General features: G+C 39.1%; 1 protein-coding gene across 1 annotated transcript in view; it reads left to right on the forward strand.

The window, feature by feature from the left end:
* KATNAL1 (katanin catalytic subunit A1 like 1) overlaps positions 1 to 22,340 on the forward strand; it is a 216,334-nt gene extending 193,994 nt beyond the window's left edge. The window contains exons 10-11 of the mRNA XM_053708475.1: positions 1,723 to 1,849; positions 20,937 to 22,340. Coding sequence (XP_053564450.1) covers positions 1,723 to 1,849; positions 20,937 to 21,135 — 326 coding nt within the window. The 3' untranslated portion in view covers positions 21,136 to 22,340. The remainder of the gene's footprint in view (positions 1 to 1,722; positions 1,850 to 20,936) is intronic.
* The last annotated feature ends 475 nt before the right edge of the window (positions 22,341 to 22,815 follow it).

The following is a 22,815-nucleotide window of genomic DNA, read 5'->3' on the forward strand; positions in this document are numbered from 1 at the left end:
TCCGTTTAAGTACCTGCCTTGTCCTTCCCTTCATCCGTGTACTTTAGCTTTGGTATTGGTATCCCACATGTAATGGATGATCCGTGGACTGGATACACCTTACAAGAAAAAACATAATTTATGCTTACCTGATAAATTTATTTCTCTTGGGGTGTATCCAGTCCACGGCCCGCCCTGTCATTTTAAGGCAGGTATTTTTTCATTTTTAAACTACAGTCACCACTGCACCCTATGGTTTCTCCTTTCTCTGTTTGTTTTCGGTCGAATGACTGGATATGGCAGTTAGGGGAGGAGCTATATAGACAGCTCTGCTGTGGGTGTCCTCTTGCAACTTCCTGTTGGGAATGATAATATCCCACAAGTAATGGATGATCCGTGGACTGGATACACCACAAGAGAAATAAATTTATCAGGTAAGCATAAATTATGTTTTTGCAGTGCTTTGATTATATATTTATTTTTAAATTTTGCACACATTGGTACATATCCCTAAATCCAGAATTCCAAAAATCCGGAATTTTTCCGACATCCAGACTGTTTTATTAATATTTTCTTAAAAATTAAAGTATTAAAAGTTACTGGTCTCCCCTCCCCCCCCCCCCCCCCCCCCCCACCAGAGTAATAATCTGCCTGCATCATTGGTTTGGTTTTTGTGTTCAAAATGCAAATGCTAGTATAAATTTATTTAAAGCAACAATTATTACCTTTCTAATTACAGTACTGTACTTTTTTTCTGATGACACTATGTATATCAAAGTATTAAATAAAATTATATAAAACTACCTTTTGGCAGCATGAATAAGCTGTATTGCGACATGTAAATATTGTGTAGACATAAGATCCCCTCTTCAACCTGCAGTTTACAGATACAAATGTTTTGATATATTTTCCAGTCCCAAGCAGTTTGGAAAAAAGGGTTTTGTACCTGTATATATAAATTATGGCAGAGAAAAAAGTGTGAGATTAAAATACTCCATTTCAATAAGTAGGAACCACAAAATATATTGTATAGCTAATAAGCACATCTAGGCAAATATCACTGCTTGCTTTTCCCACAATAGTACTCTGTATACATTGTTGCCTATGCATCAAAGAGCTCTAAGTAACATCTGCAAATGAGATCTAGGGGCCTATTTAACAAATGTCTTGCGGATCTAATCCGACAGTGCGGATCAGGTCCGCAAGACATTGCTGTATGCGGAGAGCAATACGCTCTCCGTATTCAGCATTGCATCACCAATGGGCCGCCAGCAGGGGGTGTCAATCAACCCGATCATACTCAATCGGGTTGAATTCCGCCGATTCCTGTTCGCCTGCTCAGAGCTGGTGGACAGGGTTATGGAGCAGCGGTCTTTATGACCGCTGCTCCATAACTTGTGTTTCTTGCGAGTTTGAAAACTCGCCAGAAACACGGGCTGTCAAGCTCCGTTTGGAGCTTGATAGATAGACCCCACAGTGTCTTATTTATAGTTTATAATGCCAGTGCCCCTTTAATTGAGATACTTGTTGTTACAACTGGAATATGAGCTAGATAAAGTGATTTAATCCCTCTGCATTACCAAAATGTTTCAAAGTATTTGTTTTAGAACTTGTATAAATGTGGGTGATGATCAAGGTTAAGAGCCAATGTTAAATCATACAAGGAACCTAACATAGCACTTCCTTTTTGTGTGTCAGTAACCAGTAGATAATATGTTCATCTTTTCTCATTTTGTATCACAGCAAGTGGAAGAGCAGAGCTGTTGAAGATAAACCTTCGAGACGTTGAGGTGGAGCCGGGTATTGACCTTAATGTTATTGCTGAGAAGATTGAAGGATATTCTGGTGCAGATATTACCAACGTTTGCAGGTATAGTTCCTAGAAATGTCACCTTATCAGTGTGTCTTAATAAAGATTGTTTAAACTTAAAAGGACAGTATACACCAATTTTTATATAACTGCATGTAATAGACACTACTATAATATTTACAGATACTGATCTAAAAATCCAGAATAAAACCTTTTAAAAACTTCCTTTGAAGCTCCAAGTTTAGGTCTGTTGATGAGATTAGGCTGGAATACCCAGTGAAAGGGGCTGGGTGCTGATACCCACCCCATTTCCCTGCATATGAAAAGACAGATTTGACAAACAGGAGCCAGCAATGATCTGTAAACACATGTATACATCTGACACTTTGTGGCTTGGTTAGGAGTCTGAAAACCAGCACAATGTTTTTTAAAAAATATGCAAAACTATACATTTTTACATAAAAACTCTCAGATGGCCTATATAAATGGATCATCTAGAAAACATTCATGCAAAGAAAAATCTAGTGTATAATGTCCCTTTTAATCTTCCAGAGCATATCCTGACATAGCTGCACAAATGTGTTTTTTCATAAATCCTATGCTGCAGGCATGCTAGTATCAAAGTTATCTTTTATTCTTTTAAAGGGACAGTCTACACCAGAATTTTTATTGTTTAAAAAGATAGATAATGCCTTTATTAACCATTCCCTGGTTTTGCACAACTAACACAGTTATATAAAGACACTTTTTACCTCTGTGATTACCTTGTATCTAAGCCTCTGCAAACTTCCCCCTTATTTCAATTCTTTTGACAGACATCCATTTTAGCCAATCAGAGCTGGCTCACCTGAACTCCACGTGTGTGAGCACAATGTTATCTATATGACACACATGAACTAACACCCTATAGTGGTGAAAAACTGTCAAAATGCCCTGAGAGAAGAGGCGGCCTTCAAGGGTTTAGAAATTAGCATATGAACGTCCTAGGTTTAGCTTTCAACTAAGAATACCAAGAGAACAAAGTAAAATTGGTGTTAAAAGTAAATTGGAAAATTGTTTAAAATTACATTCTCCATCTTGAAAGTTTATTTTGGACTAGACTGTCCCTTTAACGTATTTATCAGACAGACAGTGTATGTTTATGCTTAGAGAGACATTATTTCCATTTTAAAGTGGGCATTTCTCTTTTTTTTCATATTTGTAAAACTTGTTAGCGTCCTTGTAAAGGTTTTCTCTCTCCACCAATAGAACTTTGTTACCTGGTTTAGTATTCAGAGTAGTTCAAGAGCTAATACATTTACTAGGCATAATTGTTGGAGTTATGTTTTCAGCTGCAATTTTTAAATATTCAAATAAAAGATAATCCGGTTCTGCAGTCTTATTAGATGATAATTGAATTGCAAATTGTATTTTTTTCCTCTGTAATAGGTGCATTACTTTTAGCAAGTTGCTCATCAGGAATTTTAGGTAAAGAAACATTAACCCAAAAATCCTTCTTATTGTCTAGCTGAATTTTATCAAATAAATACAGTTTTGTAATTAATGCTATACAAATTTCAGTTTAAGTTGAGGTACAGTGTTTCCCATTAATCAAATCATTATACACTTTCTGGTAAGCCAATTATCACGAGATATTTATATGAGAACGTTTGACACATGCGTTTGTGGTTCATTTACTCCTGAAGTTCACAAAGGCACATGTATAGGGAATGTCTTTCCATATCTTCTATTAGAGAGAGATGTGCAGCCAAGAAACTTTATTCAGGGATATTTGTTTCCCCACATATTCGGTGGCTACACAATTTAGTATTTGTTTTGTTTAAAACAAAAAGAATACTGAATTCCAGTTAAACATTTACATTTGCTTTCATTAAAACGGAATAGTTCACCTGTAGCTACAATACTTACCCCAACGCACTCTGCAGAGTGAGCTAGCCCGATCTTCTTCTTGCCAGAGCCACGGCCGTGCTAGCAGCAGGCTTAGCGCTCTCAGTTCCCAGGACCTGAACTAACTGGGAGCCAAGAGCACTAAGCCTCCTGATCTCCCTTTTCCTTCTTTTTTCCCCTTTCTTTCTTTCTCTTTTTCTTTCTCTTTTTCTCTTTCTTTTTTCTTTCCTTCTTTCTTTTTCCTTTCCTTTTCTTTCTTTCTTCCCCTTTATTAGATTTTAATAAAATTCCTTATATAAAGCATACATAATATTTTATGCCTTAAAGGGACACTGTACCCCAAAAATTTATTTTGTGATTCAGATTGAGCATGACATTTTAAGCAATTTTCTAATTTACTCCTATTATCAAATTTTCTTCATTCTCTTGGTATCTTTATTTGAAATGCAAGAATGTAAGTTTAGATGCCGACCCATTTTTGGTGAACAACCTGGGTTGTCCTTGCTGATTGGTGGATAAATTCATCCACCAATAAAAAAGTGCTGTCCAGAGTACTGAAACCAAAAAAAAAAGCTTAGATGCCTTCTTTTTCAAATAATGATAGCAAGAGAACGAAGAAAAATTGATAATAGGAGTAAATTAAAAAGTTGCTTAAAATGGCATGCTCTTTGTGAATTACAAAATAAAAAATTTGGGTACAGTGTCCCTTTAAGATGAGCCCTAAACTGAAATCTTCTGATTAAATTGCAGCCATATGTGCAATACTTTATTCACAGGTTTACTCTATTTAATACAGAGCGACGGGAAATATATATTAAGAAATATATAATATATACCCAGCTATACTTTTAATATTTCAAAGTATTATGGTTTTCGCTTTTGAGAAGATTTCTCATTTAAAGCATATACTTGGTATTTGAGAAGGGTCCATTAGCAGAGAAGCTTCTAGTAAACCTTAATACTGTTTTTCGGCGGCATATGCACATGCACTGGTATTTAAGAGAACTGGGGGTGGTGTGTATTCTGCACTGCTGACTCTCTGGGATGGTGTGGTTTGAATACTTGTGCACAAGCCCTCACAGCATATGTGTATATGCCACTGAAAAACAGTAATAACTTTTACTAGAAGCATTTTTGTATTTAAAACTGAAATGAACCCATGCACAGTTCAGTTTTGACCTTTCTATCCCTTTAAGTATTAATTTTAAATTATTACAAAATTCCTCATTTAAAACAAATATTTGATAGCGAATGCAAACCATAAATAATATATAAAGAGAGCACAAACCCAGCACGGCTAAGGCTATTAAAAATATCACCTGTATGTTCACATTACAATAGCAAAAAAACAAGTGATTGGCCTCTTGTATGCTCTTAAAATATCTATTGTTAAGCTGATCTATGTTCCCTTTAATATGTAGTTAAATTGACTAAAAATGCTAAGGAATTACTCTGGAAGATATAGCTAATAAGACTTACATAGAATAAGTCTCCATAAGTAAAGGAAGAAAATGTTACACCTAGATTACGAGGGATGCAGTGCTAACGAGCAGTTTAAACTCACCGCTCACCTACAGACAACGCTGGTATTACGGGTTTTAAGAAACCCGTGAGCGGAGAGCAAAATTTTGCTCCACATCTCACCTTACTACCAGCGCTGCTTACGGTAGCGGTGAGCTGGCAAAACGTGCTCGTGCACGATTTCCACATAGGTGTCAATGGGGCACAGCCGGCTGAAAAAAAACCTAACACCTGCAAAAAAGCAACGTAAAGCTCATAACGCAGCCCCATTGATTCCTATGGGGAAATACTTTTAATGTCTACACCTAACACCCTAACATGAACCCCGAGTCTAAACACCCCTAATCTTACACTTATTAACCCCTAATCCGACACCTGCATAATATTATTAACCCCTAATCTGCCGCTACGGACACCACCGCCTCCTACATTATACTTATTAACCCCTATGCTGCTGCCTCAACATCGCCGAACCCTACATTATATTTATTAACCCCTAATCTGCCGCCCCCAATGTCGCCGCAACCTAACTAAATTTCTCTTGTAAGGTGTATCCAGTCCACGGATCATCCATTACTTGTGGGATATTCTCATTCCCAACAGGAAGTTGCAAGAGGACACCCACAGCAGAGCTGTAATATAGCTCCTCCCCTAACTGTCATACCCAGTCATTCTCTTGCAACTCTCAACAAGCAAGGACGTTGTAGGAGAGAGTGGTTAAATATAGCTAGTTTATTTTCTTCAATCAAAAGTTTGTTATTTTTAAATAGTACCGGAGTTGTGCTATTTTATCTCAGGCAGTAAATAGAAGAAGAATCTGCCTGAGGTTTTTATGATCTTAGCAGGTTGTAACTAAGATCCATTGCTATTCTCACATATGTCTGAGGGGATTACACAGATGAGGTAACTTCAGCGAGAGAATGGCGTGCAGTTTATTCTGCTATCAGGTATGTGCAGTTATAATTTTTTCTAGAGATGGAAAACACTAGAAAATGCTGCTGATACCGGATTAATGTAAGTTAAGCCTGAATACAGTGATTTAATAACGACTGGTATCATGCTTACTCCCAGGGGTAATACCCTTATGATATTTACAATATAAAACGTTTGCTGGCATGTTTAATCGTTTTTATATATGCTTTGGTGATAAAACTTTATTGGGGCCTAGTTTTTTCCACATGGCTGGCTTAAATTTTGACTAGAAACAATTTCCACTGTTGTAGTATAAAAGTTACAGTTGGTGCAGTTAAAATTACAAACTGTGACATCCAGCTTCGCTCAAAGGCCCTCTGAATGCTATAGGACATCTCTAAAGGGCCCAAAGGCTTTCCAAAGTCGCTTATTGGGGAAGCTTGCTGTGGCAGTTGGTTGTGACTGTTAAAAAACGTCTATTTCGTTTTTTTGATCCGTTTTTTGAACTAAGGGGTTAATCATCCATTTGCAAGTGGGTGCAATGCTCTGTTAGCCTATTTCGTTTGATTTACTGCATTTTTTCACTGTTTTTCAAATTCTGACAAAATTTGTTTCTCTTAAAGGCACAGTACCGTTTTTTATATTTGCTTGTTAACTTGATTTAAAGTGTTTTCCAAGCTTACTAGTCTCATTGCTATTCTGTATAAACATGTCTGACATAGAAGAAACTCCTTGTTTATTATGTTTAAAAGCCATGGTGGAACCCCCTCTTAGAATGTGTACCAAATGTACTGATTTCATTTTTTGCAATAAAGATCATTTTCTGTCTTTAAAAAATGTATCACCAGAGGAATCTGACGAGGGGGAAGTTATGCCGACTAACTTTCCCCACGTGTCAGACCCTTTGACTCCCGCTTAAGGGACTCACGCTCAAATGGCGCCAAGTACATCTAGGACGCCGATAGCGTTTACTTTACAAGACATGGCGGCAGTCATGGATAATACACTGTCAGCGGTATTAGCCAGACTACCTGAACTTAGAGGTAAGCGAGATAGCTCTGGGGTGAGACAAAATGCAGAGCATACTGACGCTTTAAGAACCATGTCTGATACTGCCTCACAATATGCAGAAGCTGAGGAAAGAGAGCTTCAGTCAGTGGGTGATGTTAATAACTCAGGAAAGATACCTAATTCTAATATTTCTACATTTAAATTTAAGCTTGAACACCTCCGCGTGTTGCTTAGGGAGGTTTTAGCTGCTCTGAATGACTGTGATACCGTTGCAGTGCCAGAGAAATTGTGTAGACTGGATAAATACTTTGCAGTGCCGGTGTGTACTGATGTTTTTCCAAATACCTAAAAGGTTTACAGAAATTATTAATAAGGAATGGGATAGACCAGGTGTGCCGTTCTCTTCCCCTCCTATTTTTAGAAAAATGTTTCCAATAGACGCCACCACATGGGACTTATGGCAGACAGTCCCTAAGGTGGAGGGAGCAGTTTCTACTCTAGTAAAGCGTACTACTATCCCTGTCGAGGACAGTTGTGCTTTATTTTTATTTTTTTAGATCCAATGGATAAAAAATTAGAGGTTACCTTAAGAAAATATTTATTCAACAAGGTTTTATCCTACAGCCCCTTACATGCATTGCCCCTGTCACTGCTGCTGCGGCGTACTGGTTTGAGTCTCTGGAAGAGGCTTTACAGGTAGCGACTCCATTGGATGACATACTTGGCAAACTTAGAGCACTTAAGCTAGCCAATTCTTTTATTCTGATGCCATTGTTCATTTGACTAAACTAACGGCTAAGAATTCTGGTTTTGCTATACAGGCGCGCAGAGCGCTATGGCTTAGATCATGGTCAGGTGACGTGACTTCAAAATCTAAGCTACTTAACATTCCCTTCAAGGGGCAGACCCTATTCGGGCCTGGTTGAAGGAGATTATTGCTGATATCACTGGAGGAAAAAGTCATGCCCTTCCTCAGGACAGGTCCAAATATAGGGCCAAACAGTCTAATTTTCGTGCCTTTAAAAACTTCAAGGCAGGTGCGGCATCAACTTCCTCTAATAATAAACAAGAGGGAACTTTTGCTCAATCCAAGACGGTCTGGAGACCAAACCTGACATGGAAAAAAGGTAAGCAGGTAAAAAAGCCTGCTGCTGCCTCTAAGACAGCATGAAGGAATGGCCCCCTATCCGGGAACGGATCTAGTAGGGGGCAGACTTTCACTCTTTGCCCAGGCGTGGGCAAGAGATGTTCAGGATCCCTGGGCATTGGAAATTATATCCCAGGGATATCTTCTGGACTTCAAAGCTCCCCCCCCCCAAAAGGGAGATTTCACCTTTCACAATTATCTGCACACCATATAAAAGAGAGGCATTCTTACACTGTGTACGAGTCCTCCTAGTTATGGGAGTGATCCATCCAGTTCCAAAGGAGGAACAGGGACAGGGTTTTTACTCAAATCTGTTTGTGGTTCCCAAAAAAGAGGGAACCTTCAGACCAATTTTGGATCTAAAGATCTTAAACAAATTCCTCAAAGTTCCGTCGTTCAAGATGGAAACTATTCGTACCATCCTACCACTGATCCAGGAGGGTCAATATATGACTACAGTGGATCTAAAGGATGCTTATCTTCACATTCCGATACACAAAGATCATCATCGGTTTCTCAGGTTTGCCTTTTAAGACAGGCATTACCAGTTGTAGCTCTTCCTTTGGGATTAGCTACAGCCCCAAGAATCTTTACAAAGGTTCTAGGGTCACTTATGGCGGTCCTAAGGCCGCGGGGCATAGCAGTAGCCCCTTATTTAGACGAAATCCTGATACAGGCGTCAAACTTCCAAATTGCCAAGTCTCATACGGACGTAGTACTGGCATTTCTGTGGTCGCATGGGTGGAAAGTGAATGAGGAAAAGAGTTCTCTATCCCCACTCACAAGAGATTCCTTTCTAGGGACTCTGATAGATTCTGTAGAAATGAAAATTCACCTGACAGAGTCCAGGTTATCAAAGCTTCTAAATTCCTGCCGGGTTCTTCATTCCATTCCGCGCCCTTCGGTGGTTCAGTGTATGGAAGTAATCGGCTTAATGGTAGCGGCAATGGACATAGTGCCGTTTGCAAGCTTACATCTCAGACCGCTGCAACTATGCATGCTCAGTCAGTGGAGCGGGGATTATACAGATTTGTCCCCTCAACTGAATCTGGACCAAGAGACCAGGGATTCTCTTCTCTGGTGGCTATCTCAGGTCCATCTGTCCAAAGGTATGACCTATCGCAGGCCAGATTGGACAATTGTTAAGACAGATGCCAACCTTCTAGGTTGGGGTGCAGTCTGAAACTCCCTGAAGGCTCAGGGATCGTGGACTCAGGAGGAGTCTATCCTTCCATTAAATATTCTGGAACTAAGAGCGATATTCAAGGCTCTTCAGGCTTGGCCTCAGTTAGCAACACTGAGGTACATCAGATTTCAGTCGGACAACATCACGACTGTAGCTTACATCAACCATCAAGGGGGAACGAGAAGTTCCCTAGAGATGTTAGAAGTTTCAAAAATAATTCGCTGGGTAGAGATTCACTCTTGCCACCTATCAGCTATCCATATCCCAGGTGTAGAGCACTGGGAGACGGATTTTCTAAGTCGTCAGACTTTTCATCCGGGAGAGTGGGAACTCCATCCGGAGGCATTTGCACAACTGATTCATCGTTGGGGCAAACCAGAACTGGATCTCATGGCGTCTCGCCAGAACGCCAAGCTTCCGTGTTACGGATCCAGGTCCAGGGATCCCAAGGCGACACTGATATATGCTCTAGCAGCGCCCTGGTCTTTCAACCTGGCTTATGTGTTTCCACCGTTTCCTCTGCTCCCTCGACTGATTGCCAAGATCAAGCAGGAGAGAGCATCGGTGATTCTGATAGCACCTGCGTGGCCACGCAGGACCTGGTATGCAGATCTAGTGGACATGTCATCCTTTCCACCATGGTCTCTGCCTCTGAAACAGGACCTTCTACTTCAGGGTCCTTTCAACCATCCAAATCTAATTTCTCTGAGGCTGACTGCCTGGAGATTGAACGCTTGATTTTATCAAAGCGTGGCTTCTCCGAGTCAGTTATTGATACCTTAAGACAGGCATGAAAGAATGTCACCAGGAAAATTTACCATAAGGTATGGCGTAGATATCTTTTTTGGTGTGAATCCAAGGGTTACTCATGGAGTAAGGTCAGGATTGCTAGGATATTATCTTTTATCCAAGAAGGTTTAGAAAAAGGATTGTCAGCTAGTTAAGCGTCTGGCAGATAGTTAAGCGTCTGGCATTTTGTCAGGCTTTAGTTAGAATCAAGCCTGTGTTTAAACCTGTTGCTCCACCATGGAGCTTAAACTTGGTTCTTAAGGTTCTTCAAGGAGTTCCGTTTGAACCTCTTCATTCCATAGATATCAAGCTTTTGTCTTGGAAAGTTCTTTTTTTGGTAGCTATTTCCTCGGCTCGTAGAGTCTCTTAGCTATCTGCCTTACAATGTGATTCTCCTTATCTGATTTTTCATATGGAAAAGGTAGTCCTGCGTACCAAACCTGGGTTCTTACCTAAGGTGGTATCTAACAAGAATATCAATCAAGAGATTGTTGTTCCATCCTTGTGTTACACAATTTGGACGTGGTCCGTGCTTTAAAGTTTTACTTACAAGCTACTAAAGATTTTCGTCAAACATCTGCTTTGTTTGTTGTCTACTCTGGACAGAGGAGAGGTCAAAAGGCTTCGGCAACCTCTTTTTCTTTTTGACTAAGAAGCTTAATCCGCTTAGCCTATGAGACTGCTGGACAGCAACCTCCTGAAAGGATTACAGCTCATTCCACTAGAGCTGTGGCTTCCACTTGGGCCTTTAAAAATGAGGCTTCTTTTGATCAGATCTGCAAGGCGACGACTTGGTCTTCGCTTCATATTTTTTCAAAATTTTACAAATTTGATACTTTTGCTTCTTCGGAGGCTATATTTGGGAGAAAGGTTTTACGGGCAGTGGTTCCTTCCATTTAAGTTCCTGCCTTGTCCCTCCCTTCATCCGTGTACTTTAGCTTTGGTATTGGTATCCCACAAGTAATGGATGATCCGTGGACTGGATACACCTTACAAGAGAAAACACAATTTATGCTTACCTGATAAATTTATTTCTCTTGTGGTGTATCCAGTCCACGGCCCGCCCTGTCATTTTAAGGCAGGTAATTTTTAAATTTAAACTACAGTAACCACTGAACCCTATGGTTCCTCCTTTCTCGGCTTGTTTTCGGTCGAATGACTGGCTATGACAGTTAGGGGAGGAGCTATATTACAGCTCTGCTGTGGGTGTCCTCTTGCAACTTCCTGTTGGGAATGAGAATATTCTTCAATCAAAAGTTTATTGTTTTTAAATGGTACCGGAGTGTACTATTTTATCTCAGGCAGCATTTAGAAGAAGAATCTGCCTGCATTTTTCTATGATCTTAGCAGAAGTAACTAAGATCCACTGCCGTTCTCACATATGTCTGAGGAGTGAGGTAACTTCAGAGGGAGAATGGCGTGCAGGGTATCGTGCAATAAGGTATGTGCAGTTAAGTTTTTCTAGGGATGGAATTTGGTAGAAAATGCTGCTGATACCGGATTAATGTAAGTTAAAGCCTAAATACAGTGATTTAATAGCGACTAGTATCAGGCTTGCTATCAGAGGTATATACTCTGATTAATGTGTAATATAAAACGTTTGCTGGCATGTTTAATCGTTTTTATATATGCTTTGGTGATAAAACTTATTGGGGCCTAGTTTTTTCCACATGGCTGGCTTTATTTTTGCCTAGAAACAGTTTCCTGAGGCTTTCCACTGTTATAGTATAAAAGTTACAGTTGGTGCAGTTAAAATTACAAACTGTGACATTCAGCTTCCCTCAGCAGTCCCCTGCATGCTATAGGACATCTCTGAAGGGCTCAAAAGGCTTCAAAAGTAGGAGCTGTGGCAGTTGTTATGACTGTTTAAAAACATATTTTTCGTTTTGTTAATCTGTTTTTTGTATTAAGGGGTTAATCATCCATTTGCAAGTGGGTGCAATGCTCTGCTAACTTGTTACATACACTGTAAAAATTTCGTTAGTTTAACTGCCTTTTTTCACTGTTATTTCAAATTTTGGCAAAATTTGTTTCTCTTAAAGGCACAGTAACGTTTTTTTTTATATTGCTTGTTAACTTGATTTAAAGTGTTTTCCAAGCTTGCTAGTCTCATTGCTAGTCTGTATAAACATGTCTGACATAGAGGAAACTCCTTGTTCATTATGTTTAAAAGCCATGGTGGAACCCCATAGGAGAATGTGTACTAAATGTATTGATTTCACTTTAAACAATAAAGATCAGCTGTTATCTTTAAAAGAATTATCACCAGAGGATTCTGACTCACGCTAAAATGGCGCCAAGTACATCAAAGACGCCCATAGCGATTACTTTGCAGGACATGGCGGCAATCATGGATAATACCCTGTCAGCGGTATTAGCCAGACTGCCTGAATTCAGAGGAAAGCGCGATAGCTCTGGGGTTAGATGTAATACAGAGCGCGCAGATGTTTTAAGGCCCATGTCTGATACTGCGTCACAATATGCAGAAGCTGAGGAAGAGCTTCAGTCTGTGGGTGATGTCTCTGACTCGGGGAAACCTGATTCAGATATGTCTACTTTTAAATTTAAGCTTGAGAACCTCCGGGTGTTGCTTGGAGAGGTTTTAGCTGCTCTGAATGACTGTGACACAATTGCAGTGCCAGAGAAATTGTGTAGACTGGATAAATACTTTGCGGTGCCGGTGTGTACTGACTTTTTCCAATACCTAAAAGGTTTACAGAAATTATTACTAAGGAGTGGGACAGACCCGGTGTGGCGTTTCCCCCCCCCCCCCCCCTCCTATTTTTAGAAATTTTTTTCCAATAGACGCCACCACACGGGACTTATGGCAGACGGTCCCTAAGGTGGAGGGAGCAGTTTCTACTTTAGCAAAGCGTACCACTATCCCTGTCGAGGACTGTTGTGCTTTTTCAGATCCAATGGATAAAAAATTAGAAGGTTACCTTAAGAAAATGTTTATTCAACAAGGTTTTATCCTGCAGCCCCTTGCATGCATTGCTCCTGTCACTGCTGCTGCGGCGTTCTGGTTTGAGTCTCTGGAAGAGGCCTTTCAGACAGCTACTCCATTGACTGAAATACTTGACAAGCTTAGAACACTTAAGCTAGCTAATTCTTTTGTTTCTGATGCCATTGTTCATTTGACTAAACTAACGGCTAAGAATTCTGGATTCGCCATCCAGGCTCGTAGGGCGCTATGGCTTAAATCTTGGTCAGCTGACGTGACTTCAAAGTCTAAATTACTTAACATTCCCTTCAAGGGGCAGACCCTATTCGGGCATGGTTTGAGGAAATTATTGCTGACATTACTGGAGGTAAGGGTCATACTCTTCCTCAGGACAGGGCCAAATCAAGGGCCAAACAGTCTAATTTTCGTGCCTTTCGAAACTTCAAGGCAGGTGCAGCATCAACTTCCTCTGCTACAAAACAAGAGGGAACTTTTGCGCAATCCAAGCCGGCCTGGAAATCTAACCAGGCCTGGAGCAAAGGCAAGCAGGCCAGAAAGCCTGCTGCTGCCTCTAAGACAGCATGAAGGAACGGCCCCCTATCCGGCAACGGGGGCAGACTTTCTCTCTTCAACCAGGCGTGGGCAAGAGATGTTCAGGATCCCTGGGCGTTAGAGATCATATCTCAGGGATATCTTCTGGACTTCAAAGCTTCCCCCCCATAAGGGAGATTTCACCTTTCGAGATTATCTGTAAACCAGATAAAGAAAGAGGCATTCTTACGCTGTGTGCAAGACCTCCTAATAATGGGAGTGATCCATCCAGTTCCACAGATGGAACAAGGACAGGGATTTTATTCAAATCTGTTTGTGGTTCCCAAAAAAGAGGGAATCTTCAGACCAATTTTGGATCTAAAGATCTTAAACAAATTCCTCAGAGTTCCATCATTCAAAATGGAAACTATTCGGACAATCCTACCTATGATCCAGGAGGGTCAGTACATGACCACAGTGGATTTGAAGGATGCTTACCTTCACATACCGATTCACAAAGATCATCATCGGTTCCTAAGGTTTGCCTTTCTAGACAGGCATTACCAGTTTGTGGCTCTTCCCTTCGAGTTAGCTACAGCCCCAAGAATTTTTACAAAGGTTCTGGGGTCTCTTCTGGTGGTCCTAAGACAACGGGGCATAGCAGTGGCCCCTTATCTAGACGACATTCTGATACAGGCGTCAAACTTCCAAATTGCCAAATCTCATATGGACATAGTGTTGGCATTTCTGAGGTCGCATGGGTGGAAAGTGAACGAGGGAAAGAGTTCTCTATCACCCCTCACAAGGGTTTCCTTCCTAGGAACTCTGATAGATTCTGTAGAAATGAAAATTTACCTGACGGAGTCCAGGTTATAAAAAGTTTCTAAATTCCTGCCGTGTTCTTCACTACATTCCGGGCCCTTCGGTGGCTCAGTGTATGGAAGTGATCGGCTTAATGGTAGCGGTGATGGACATAGTGCCATTTGCGCGCCTACATCTCAGACCGCTGCAATTATGCATGCTCAGTCAGTGGAATGGGGATTACACAGATTTGTCCCCTCTGCTAAATCTGGATCAAGAGACCAGAGATTCTCTTCTCTGGTGGCTATCTCGGGTCCATCTGTCCAAAGGTATGACCTTTCGCAGGCCAGATTGGACAATTGTAACAACAGATGCCAGCCTTCTAGGTTGGGGTGCAGTCTGGAATTCCCTGAAGGCTCAGGGATCGTGGAATCAGGAGGAGAAACTCCTCCCAATAAATATTCTGGAGTTAAGAGCAATATTCATTGCTTTTCTAGCTTGGCCTCAGTTAGCAACCCTGAGGTTCATCAGATTTCAGTCGGACAACATCACGACTGTGGCTTACATCAACCATCAAGGGGGGACCAGAAGCTCCCTAGTGATGTTAGAAGTCTCCAAGATAATTCGCTGGGCAGAGACTCACTCTTGCCATCTATCAGCGATCCATATCCCAGGTGTAGAGAACTGGGAGGCGGATTTTCTAAGTCGTCAGACTTTTCATCCGGGGGAGTGGGAACTCCATTTGTAGGTGTTTGCTCAATTGGTTCATCGTTGGGGCACACCAGAATTGGATCTCATGGCGTCTCGCCAGAACGCCAAGCTTCCTTGTTACGGATCCAGGTCCAGGGACCCAGAAGCGACGCTGATAGATGCTCTAGCAGCACTGTGGTTCTTCAACCTGGCTTATGTGTTTCCACCGTTTCCTCTGCTCCCTCGACTGATTGCCAAAATCAAACAGGAGAGAGCATCTGTGATCTTGATCGCGCCTGCGTGGCCACGCAGGACCTGGTATGCAGACCTGGTGGACATGTCATCCTTTCCACCTTGGCCTCTGCCTCTGAGACAAGACCTTCTACTACAAGGTCATTTCAATCATCCAAATCTAATTTCTCTGAGACTGACTGCCTGGAGATTGAACGCTTGATTTTATCAAGGTGTGGCTTCTCCGAGTCAGTCATTGATACCTTAATACAGGCACGAAAGCCTGTAACCAGGAAAATCTACCATAAGATATGGCGCAAATATCTTCATTGGTGTGAAGCCAAGAATTACTCATGGAGTAAGGTTAGGATTCCTAGGATATTGTCCTTTCTCCAAGAGGGTTTGGATAAAGGATTATCAGCTAGTCCTTTAAAGGGACAGATTTCTGCTCTGTCTATCCTTTTGCACAAGCGTCTGGCAGAGGTTCCAGACGTCCAGGCATTTTGTCAGGCTTTGGTTAGAATTAAGCCTGTGTTTAAACCTGTTGCTCCTCCATGGAGCTTAAACTTGGTTCTTAAGGTTCTTCAAGGAGTTCCGTTTGAACCCCTTCATTCCATTGATATCAAACTTTTATCTTGGAAAGTTCTGTTTTTGATGGCTATTTCCTCGGCTCGTAGAGTCTCTGAGTTATATGCTTTACAATGTGATTCTCCTTATCTGATTTTCCATACAGATAAAGTAGTTCTGCGTACAAAACCTGGGTTTTTACCTAAGGTAGTTTCCAACAAGAATATCAATCAAGAGATTGTTGTTCCATCATTGTGTCCTAATCCTTCTTCAAAGAAGGAACGTCTTTTACATAATTTGGACGTAGTCCGTGCTTTAAAGTTTTACTTACAAGCGACTAAAGATTTTCGTCAAACATCTTCCCTGTTTGTTGTTTACTCTGGACAGAGGAGAGGTCAAAAGGCTTCGGCAACCTCTCTTTCTTTTTGGCTTCGGAGCGTAATACGCTTAGCCTATGAGACTGCTGGACAGCAGCCCATTGAAAGGATTACAGCTCATTCTACTAGAGCTGTGGCTTCCACCTGGGCCTTTAAAAATGAGGCTTCTGTTGAACAGATTTGCAAAGCGGCGACTTGGTCTTCGCTTCATACCTTTTCAAAATTTTACAAATTTGATACTTTTGCTTCTTCGGAGGCTATTTTTGGGAGAAAGGTTCTACAGGCAGTGGTCCCTTCCGTTTAAGTACCCGCCTTGTCCCTCCCTTCATCCGTGTACTTTAGCTTTGGTATTGGTATCCCACAAGTAATGGATGATCCGTGGACTGGATACACCTAACAAGAGAAAACATAATTTATGCTTACCTGATAAATTTATTTCTCTTGTGGTGTATCCAGTCCACGTCCCGCCCTGTCCTTTTAAGGCAGGTCTAAATTTTAAACTACAGTCACCACTGCACCCTATGGTTTCTCCTTTCTCGGCTAGTTTTGGTCGAATGACTGGATATGGCAGTTAGGGGAGGAGCTATATAGCAGCTCTGCTGTGGGTGATCCTCTTGCAACTTCCTGTTGGGAAGGAGAATATCCCACAAGTAATGGATGATCCGTGGACTGGATACACCACAAGAGAAATAAATTTATCAGGTAAGCATAAATTTTGTTTTACCTGTAAAATAAATCCTAACCTAAGTTACAATTACACCTAACACTACACTATAATTAAATAAATTCCCTAAACTAAATACAATTAAATACAATTTAAAAAAATTATCTAAAGTATGAAGAAAAACCCCCCCACTAAATTACAGAAAATAATAAAATAATTACAAGTTTTTTAAACTAATTACACCTAATCTAATCCCCCTAATAAAATAAAAAAGCCCCCCAAAATAATGAAAGCCCTACCCTATACTAAATTACAAATAGCACTTAAAAGGGCCTTTTGCGGGGCATTGCCCCAAAGTAATCAGCTCTTTTACCTGTAAAAAAAAGTACAATACCACCCCAACATTAAAACCCACCACCCACACACCCAACCCTACTCTAAAACCCACCCAATACCCCCTTAATAAAACCTAACACTAACCCCTTGAAGATCATCCTACCTTGAGAAGTCTTCACCCAACCGGGCCGAAGTTCTCAACGAAGCCGGGCGAAGTGGTCCTCTAGACGGGCAGAAGTCTTCATCCAAGCCGGGAAGAAGAGGTCATCCAGGCGGCATCTTCTATCTTCATCCATCCGGCGTGGAGCGGCTCCATCTTCAAGACATCCAACACGGAGCATCCTCTTCAAACGAAGTCCAACTGAAGAATGAAGGTTCCTTTAAATGACGTCATCCAAGATGGCGTCCCTTGAATTCCGACTGGCTGATAGAATTCTATTAGCCAATCGGAATTAAGGTAGAAAAAATCCTATTGGCTGATGCAATCAGCCAATAGGATTGAGCTTGCATTCTATTGGCTGATCCATTTTCTGTAATTTAGTGTTTGTTTTTTTCGTACTTTAGATAATTTTTTTAAATTGTATTTATTTGTATTTAGTTTAGGTAATTAATTTAATTATAGTGTAGTGTTAGGTGTAATTGTAACTTAGGTTAGGATTTATTTTACAGGTAAATTTGAATTTATTTTAACTAGGTAGCTATTAAATAGTTAATAACTATTTAATAACTATTGTACCTAGTTAAAATAAATACAAACTTGCCTGTAAAATAAAAATAAACCCTAAGCTAGATACAATGTAACTATTAGTTATATTGTAGCTAGCTTAGGGTTTATTTTATAGGTAAGTATTTAGTTTTAAATAGGAATAATTTAGTGAATTATAGTAATTTTATTTAGATTTATTTAAATTATATTTAAGTTAGGGGGTGTTAGGGTTAAGGTTAGACTTAGATTTAGTGGTTAATACATTTAATATAGTTGCTGCGACGTTGGAGGCGGCAGATTAGGGGTTAATAAATGTAGGTAGTTGTCGGCGATGTTAGGGACGGCAGATTAGGGGTTAATAAATTTTAACTAGTGTTTGCTACGCGGGAGGGCAGTGGTTTAGGGGTTAATATATTTTTTATAGTGGCGTCGATGTCCGGTTCGGCAGATTAGGGGTTAAAAATTTTCTTTTAGTGTTTGCAATGTGGGGGGGCCTCGGTTTAGGGGTTAATAGGTAGTTTATGGGTGTTGGTGTTCTTTTTAGCACTTTATTTAAGAGTTTTATGCTACGGCATTAGCCCATAAAACTCTTAACTACTGACTTTTAAATGCGGTATCAGTCTTGACAGGAGAGGCTGTACTGCTCACTTTGAGGAAGACTCGTAATACCGGCGTTGGGCAAATCCCATTGAAAATATAGGATACACAATTGACGTAAGTGGATTTGTGGTATTTTTGAGTCTGGCCAAAAAAGTGAGCGGTGAGCCTGTCATTTCAAGACTCGTAATACCAGCGGGCGTTAAAAAGCAGCGTTGGGACCTCTCAACGCTGCTTTTTAAGGCTAACGCAAGACTCGTAATCTAGCCGATAGTTTGTTTGGACAGCTCAATCTAATCATAGTTATGGGATCCTTGAAATTATCCTCAGCATAACAGGACATATTTAGTAAAGAAAGCACAGTTCTTGAAGTATTTACTTCACGTTAATATTTCTTTAATTAATCTAATTCTATGGCCCAAAAGTGCAACAGTTCTTCCTCTAGTGAGCTAAGCTCCACTTGAAATACTTTTTGAGTGTTCTTGGATATACATCTAACGTGTAGACACAAATACATTTTTTCTTTTGCTCTTCTTGCATGCATAAGTAAATTAAATAGAAGCCTTTTGTCTCTTTTAATTGGACTTAGTAGACTATAAAGATGAAAAAATATATGAAGCTTCTCAGAGATTTTAATTTAAAGTGGGAACATGAAAAAGATAGAGCTTGAATTCTACAGGTGTCTTCACTGGTGCGGTCACAAACTATGGCACCCAAAATACAATTTTCTATAATGGGTATTTTAGACCTAGCGAGTTCAGCATTTAATTAAAGGACCACTAAAGTTAAATTTGAACTTTCATGATTCAAATAGAGCACACGATTGTATACAACGTTCCAATTCACACCCATTATGTAAATATTCACAATCTTTTTATATGCACATTTGCAGAGGCACCAGCTCCTACTAAGCATGTGCAAGATTCTCAGAATATACATATATGCATTTTGTGATTGGCTGATGGCTTTGACATAATGCAGTGAGAAGGTAAATAAAACTAAAGTAAAAATAATCTACTATTCATGTTGAATTCAAACTAAGTTTCTTTTGCATTGCCTATTTATTATGCGATTATTGATTTTACTATTCTAATGTGTTTAGTGGTCCTTTAATGTGCACAAAGGTTCTCACTTTTAAATACCAATGCCCTCCTCTGTGAGAATCTGGGCTGCAGCCACGAACAAGAATTTCTACCGTGCAGCTCTCTTAAAATACAGGCTGCCATTACTTCCACTTAGCTACTGCAAAGAAATGTTGTTTTTTTCTCCCCCCCCCTCCCCATTATTGCGTGCAGACACTCTCACTTCTCAGCATCTCTCTCTGCCTCTGGTCCGAACGCTTCCCAGGGTATTTGAGCTGCTAAAAGGAGCCCCCAGTGACAATTCCCCACACCTACAGGAAAATAATTTATTTGGCGAATCGCACTGTGGTAGCAACACAGTTCCTGTGTCTTCACACCAGCCCCGCCTACCATTCAGCATTCCTCTATATTCATTTATTTTATTAAACAATGGAAACCTTGTTTATTACTATGTGTACTGAGCATGCACTAAAAAATTTACATTAACAAAATGTTGTACAAAAAATGCCAGATTGTGTTTCCAGATGGTCTGTTAAATGAAAAAGTTTAAAACTCCTTAGAAATGTTGCTTGACATTGTTTTATGATGGATTGGAATACCTAAATTGGTTTATTCTTGGTGCAAGATAAAAAAAGGTGTTAAAGTGCCATAAAAAAACTTTAAAAAAAATGGTTTACCATACATTTTTTCAAATGGATTGGAATGGCTTTGAATATGAAAACCCCACAAAAAAAGCCATACAAAGCAATTTACTAAAAATGTTGGCCAGGGTGTTTGTTCAAGGGTAATGGCTTCAAATTTGATATATTATGTATATGAAAGAACAGATGTTAAATATAATAAAATATAATTTCCATGAATAAAGGTTTAGTACAATGCAGCTACTAGGAAGTGCATGATGATGTACAACTGAGTTTTAGGGCTCTACATCTCACTGGCTGAACAGAAAACAAAGTTGTTTTATTTATACAGAAATAGCCATTTTTTAAAGAAAAAACAGAGCCCTTTAATACATTTTCAAACTCTCTTTTGCTTGGAACAGAAAACAATTCAAAGTACAATTTCATTTTAAAGAGTACAGTGTTTATTTCTATTTTCATAACTCTATAAACACAGAGCGTTGCAAATACAAATCAGCATTTGTAACCGTAATATCACTGTTTTTCAGAGATGCTGCGCTAATGGCAATGCGTCGGCGCATCCAAGGCTTAACCCCGGAACAGATACGTGCTCTGTCTAAGGAGGAGCTTCAGATGCCCGTCACAATGATGGACTTTGAACAAGCATTGAAAAAAATCTCAAAATCAGTTTCTGCTGCAGATCTAGAGAAGTATGAGAAATGGATGGCTGAATTCGGATCTGCATAACAGCCCGTGTTATTCACAGGATATCGTACTCCATTTGTGTTACACCAAAATATTTAACAAAGATTACTTTAAACCTTTGGACATTAGAGCGAAGTACACATTTAAAGGCAGTTTCTCATACCAATTATTTTGTCATCTTCTTGTTTACTTACATAAATCAGTGTCCTTTAAAAGAGTTTTGATTTTTTGATAATTTCATCCCTTCAGAAGTTTGTTTGTAAGGTTAAATCTGAGCATTTTGGAATATAATAAATGGTCTAATGAGACTTTATTTTAATACAAAAGAGTAAACCAACGTCTTTAAACTTATAATAACATGTAAATATACTGATCATCTGTACAGTATTCTAAATTATTTACGTGTTATTTGTTATATTGCAGCTAAAATTTGAACAAAGGGAAAAATACATTTGAAGTTTAACGCTAGCTTGGTAAAGGAATGTTTACTTCTAGAATTTAGAATTGTTACCAATCACAATTACATGTTTTCTTAAAAAATGGAATTATATCTAGGTCGTTAAAGTGGCTATATGTATTTCTATAACACATCTGTAATATTTATTTTATGTCGCTTTCTGTGTTAGTTTGTGTAAAATGTATCATTTGTATAAAGATTTCTTGTTGCTCAAATATGGCACTCAATATTTTTAATTTCTTTGAGTGTTTGTATTACATAGACATTTATGATGATTTGTGTGTCTGCCATTTTGCTCTGCATACTGTGGGGTATGATATATTAAATTCCTCCACTCTTGTATGCTGGAATTATTCACCATGGGGGTTTTTTTTGTTTGTTTTTTGTTAAGTTTAATTGGGTCAAAATGTTTTAGATTACATCCACTTCAACCCTATCCTAATTCTGTTTTTTGGTCATTTAAATTTCATACCAATGTTAGAAGTAAGAAGAAGAAGTAAAATTCATACCAATGTTAACTTTTACATTTAATTTTAACCACATCCCTGAATTAATGAGTCACATTTTATGAAATAGCCAGTGGTTTTCACAAGCAGGTCTAGTAAAATGACCTTACTAATGGAACTGAGAATTAATTATGTAACACACCTGTCCTGGTTCTAGTCATGAGATATTGAACAAGTTTACTTTGTGTAACATTGTGTTTTTAACATTATGTATTAATCTCATGACAATTGCACTGTCCTATTTTATTTGGTACGATCAAATAAATATTTATTTTAACAATTAACTAATGTTGTTTTCCTGTTATTATTCTTAGTAATTTGTTCAAAGTGTTTATAATAGGCTTTGTATATAGGATTCAATCACATGATGAATTATTAGACCACTTATTAATTGAAGATTAGGGATGGGCGAATGTTTCGCAACATTCAAAAAATGAAACAAATTTTAACACATTAGTTCTTTTGTTTCAAATTTCATATGTTTGTACAACATTCTGACATTCGTTTAATGTAATAGTATTTCTAATGCTTTCTTTAAATGTAATATTTTATTTGAATTTTCTAATAATTCGATTCGAATTTTGCAATATTCGAATTTAGAAAATTTGAATTTATATATTTCTAATAGTATTTCTAATGTTTTCTTTAAATGTAATATTCAAATTATGCAATATTCAAAATTGAAACATTCAAATTGATATATTTGTATCTATTATGTATCAATTTTACTAAATTCCCTACCACATGAACTATTGAACT

This window comes from Bombina bombina, chromosome 3 (genome assembly GCF_027579735.1).
Source record: "Bombina bombina isolate aBomBom1 chromosome 3, aBomBom1.pri, whole genome shotgun sequence".
NCBI lineage: Eukaryota > Metazoa > Chordata > Amphibia > Anura > Bombinatoridae > Bombina > Bombina bombina.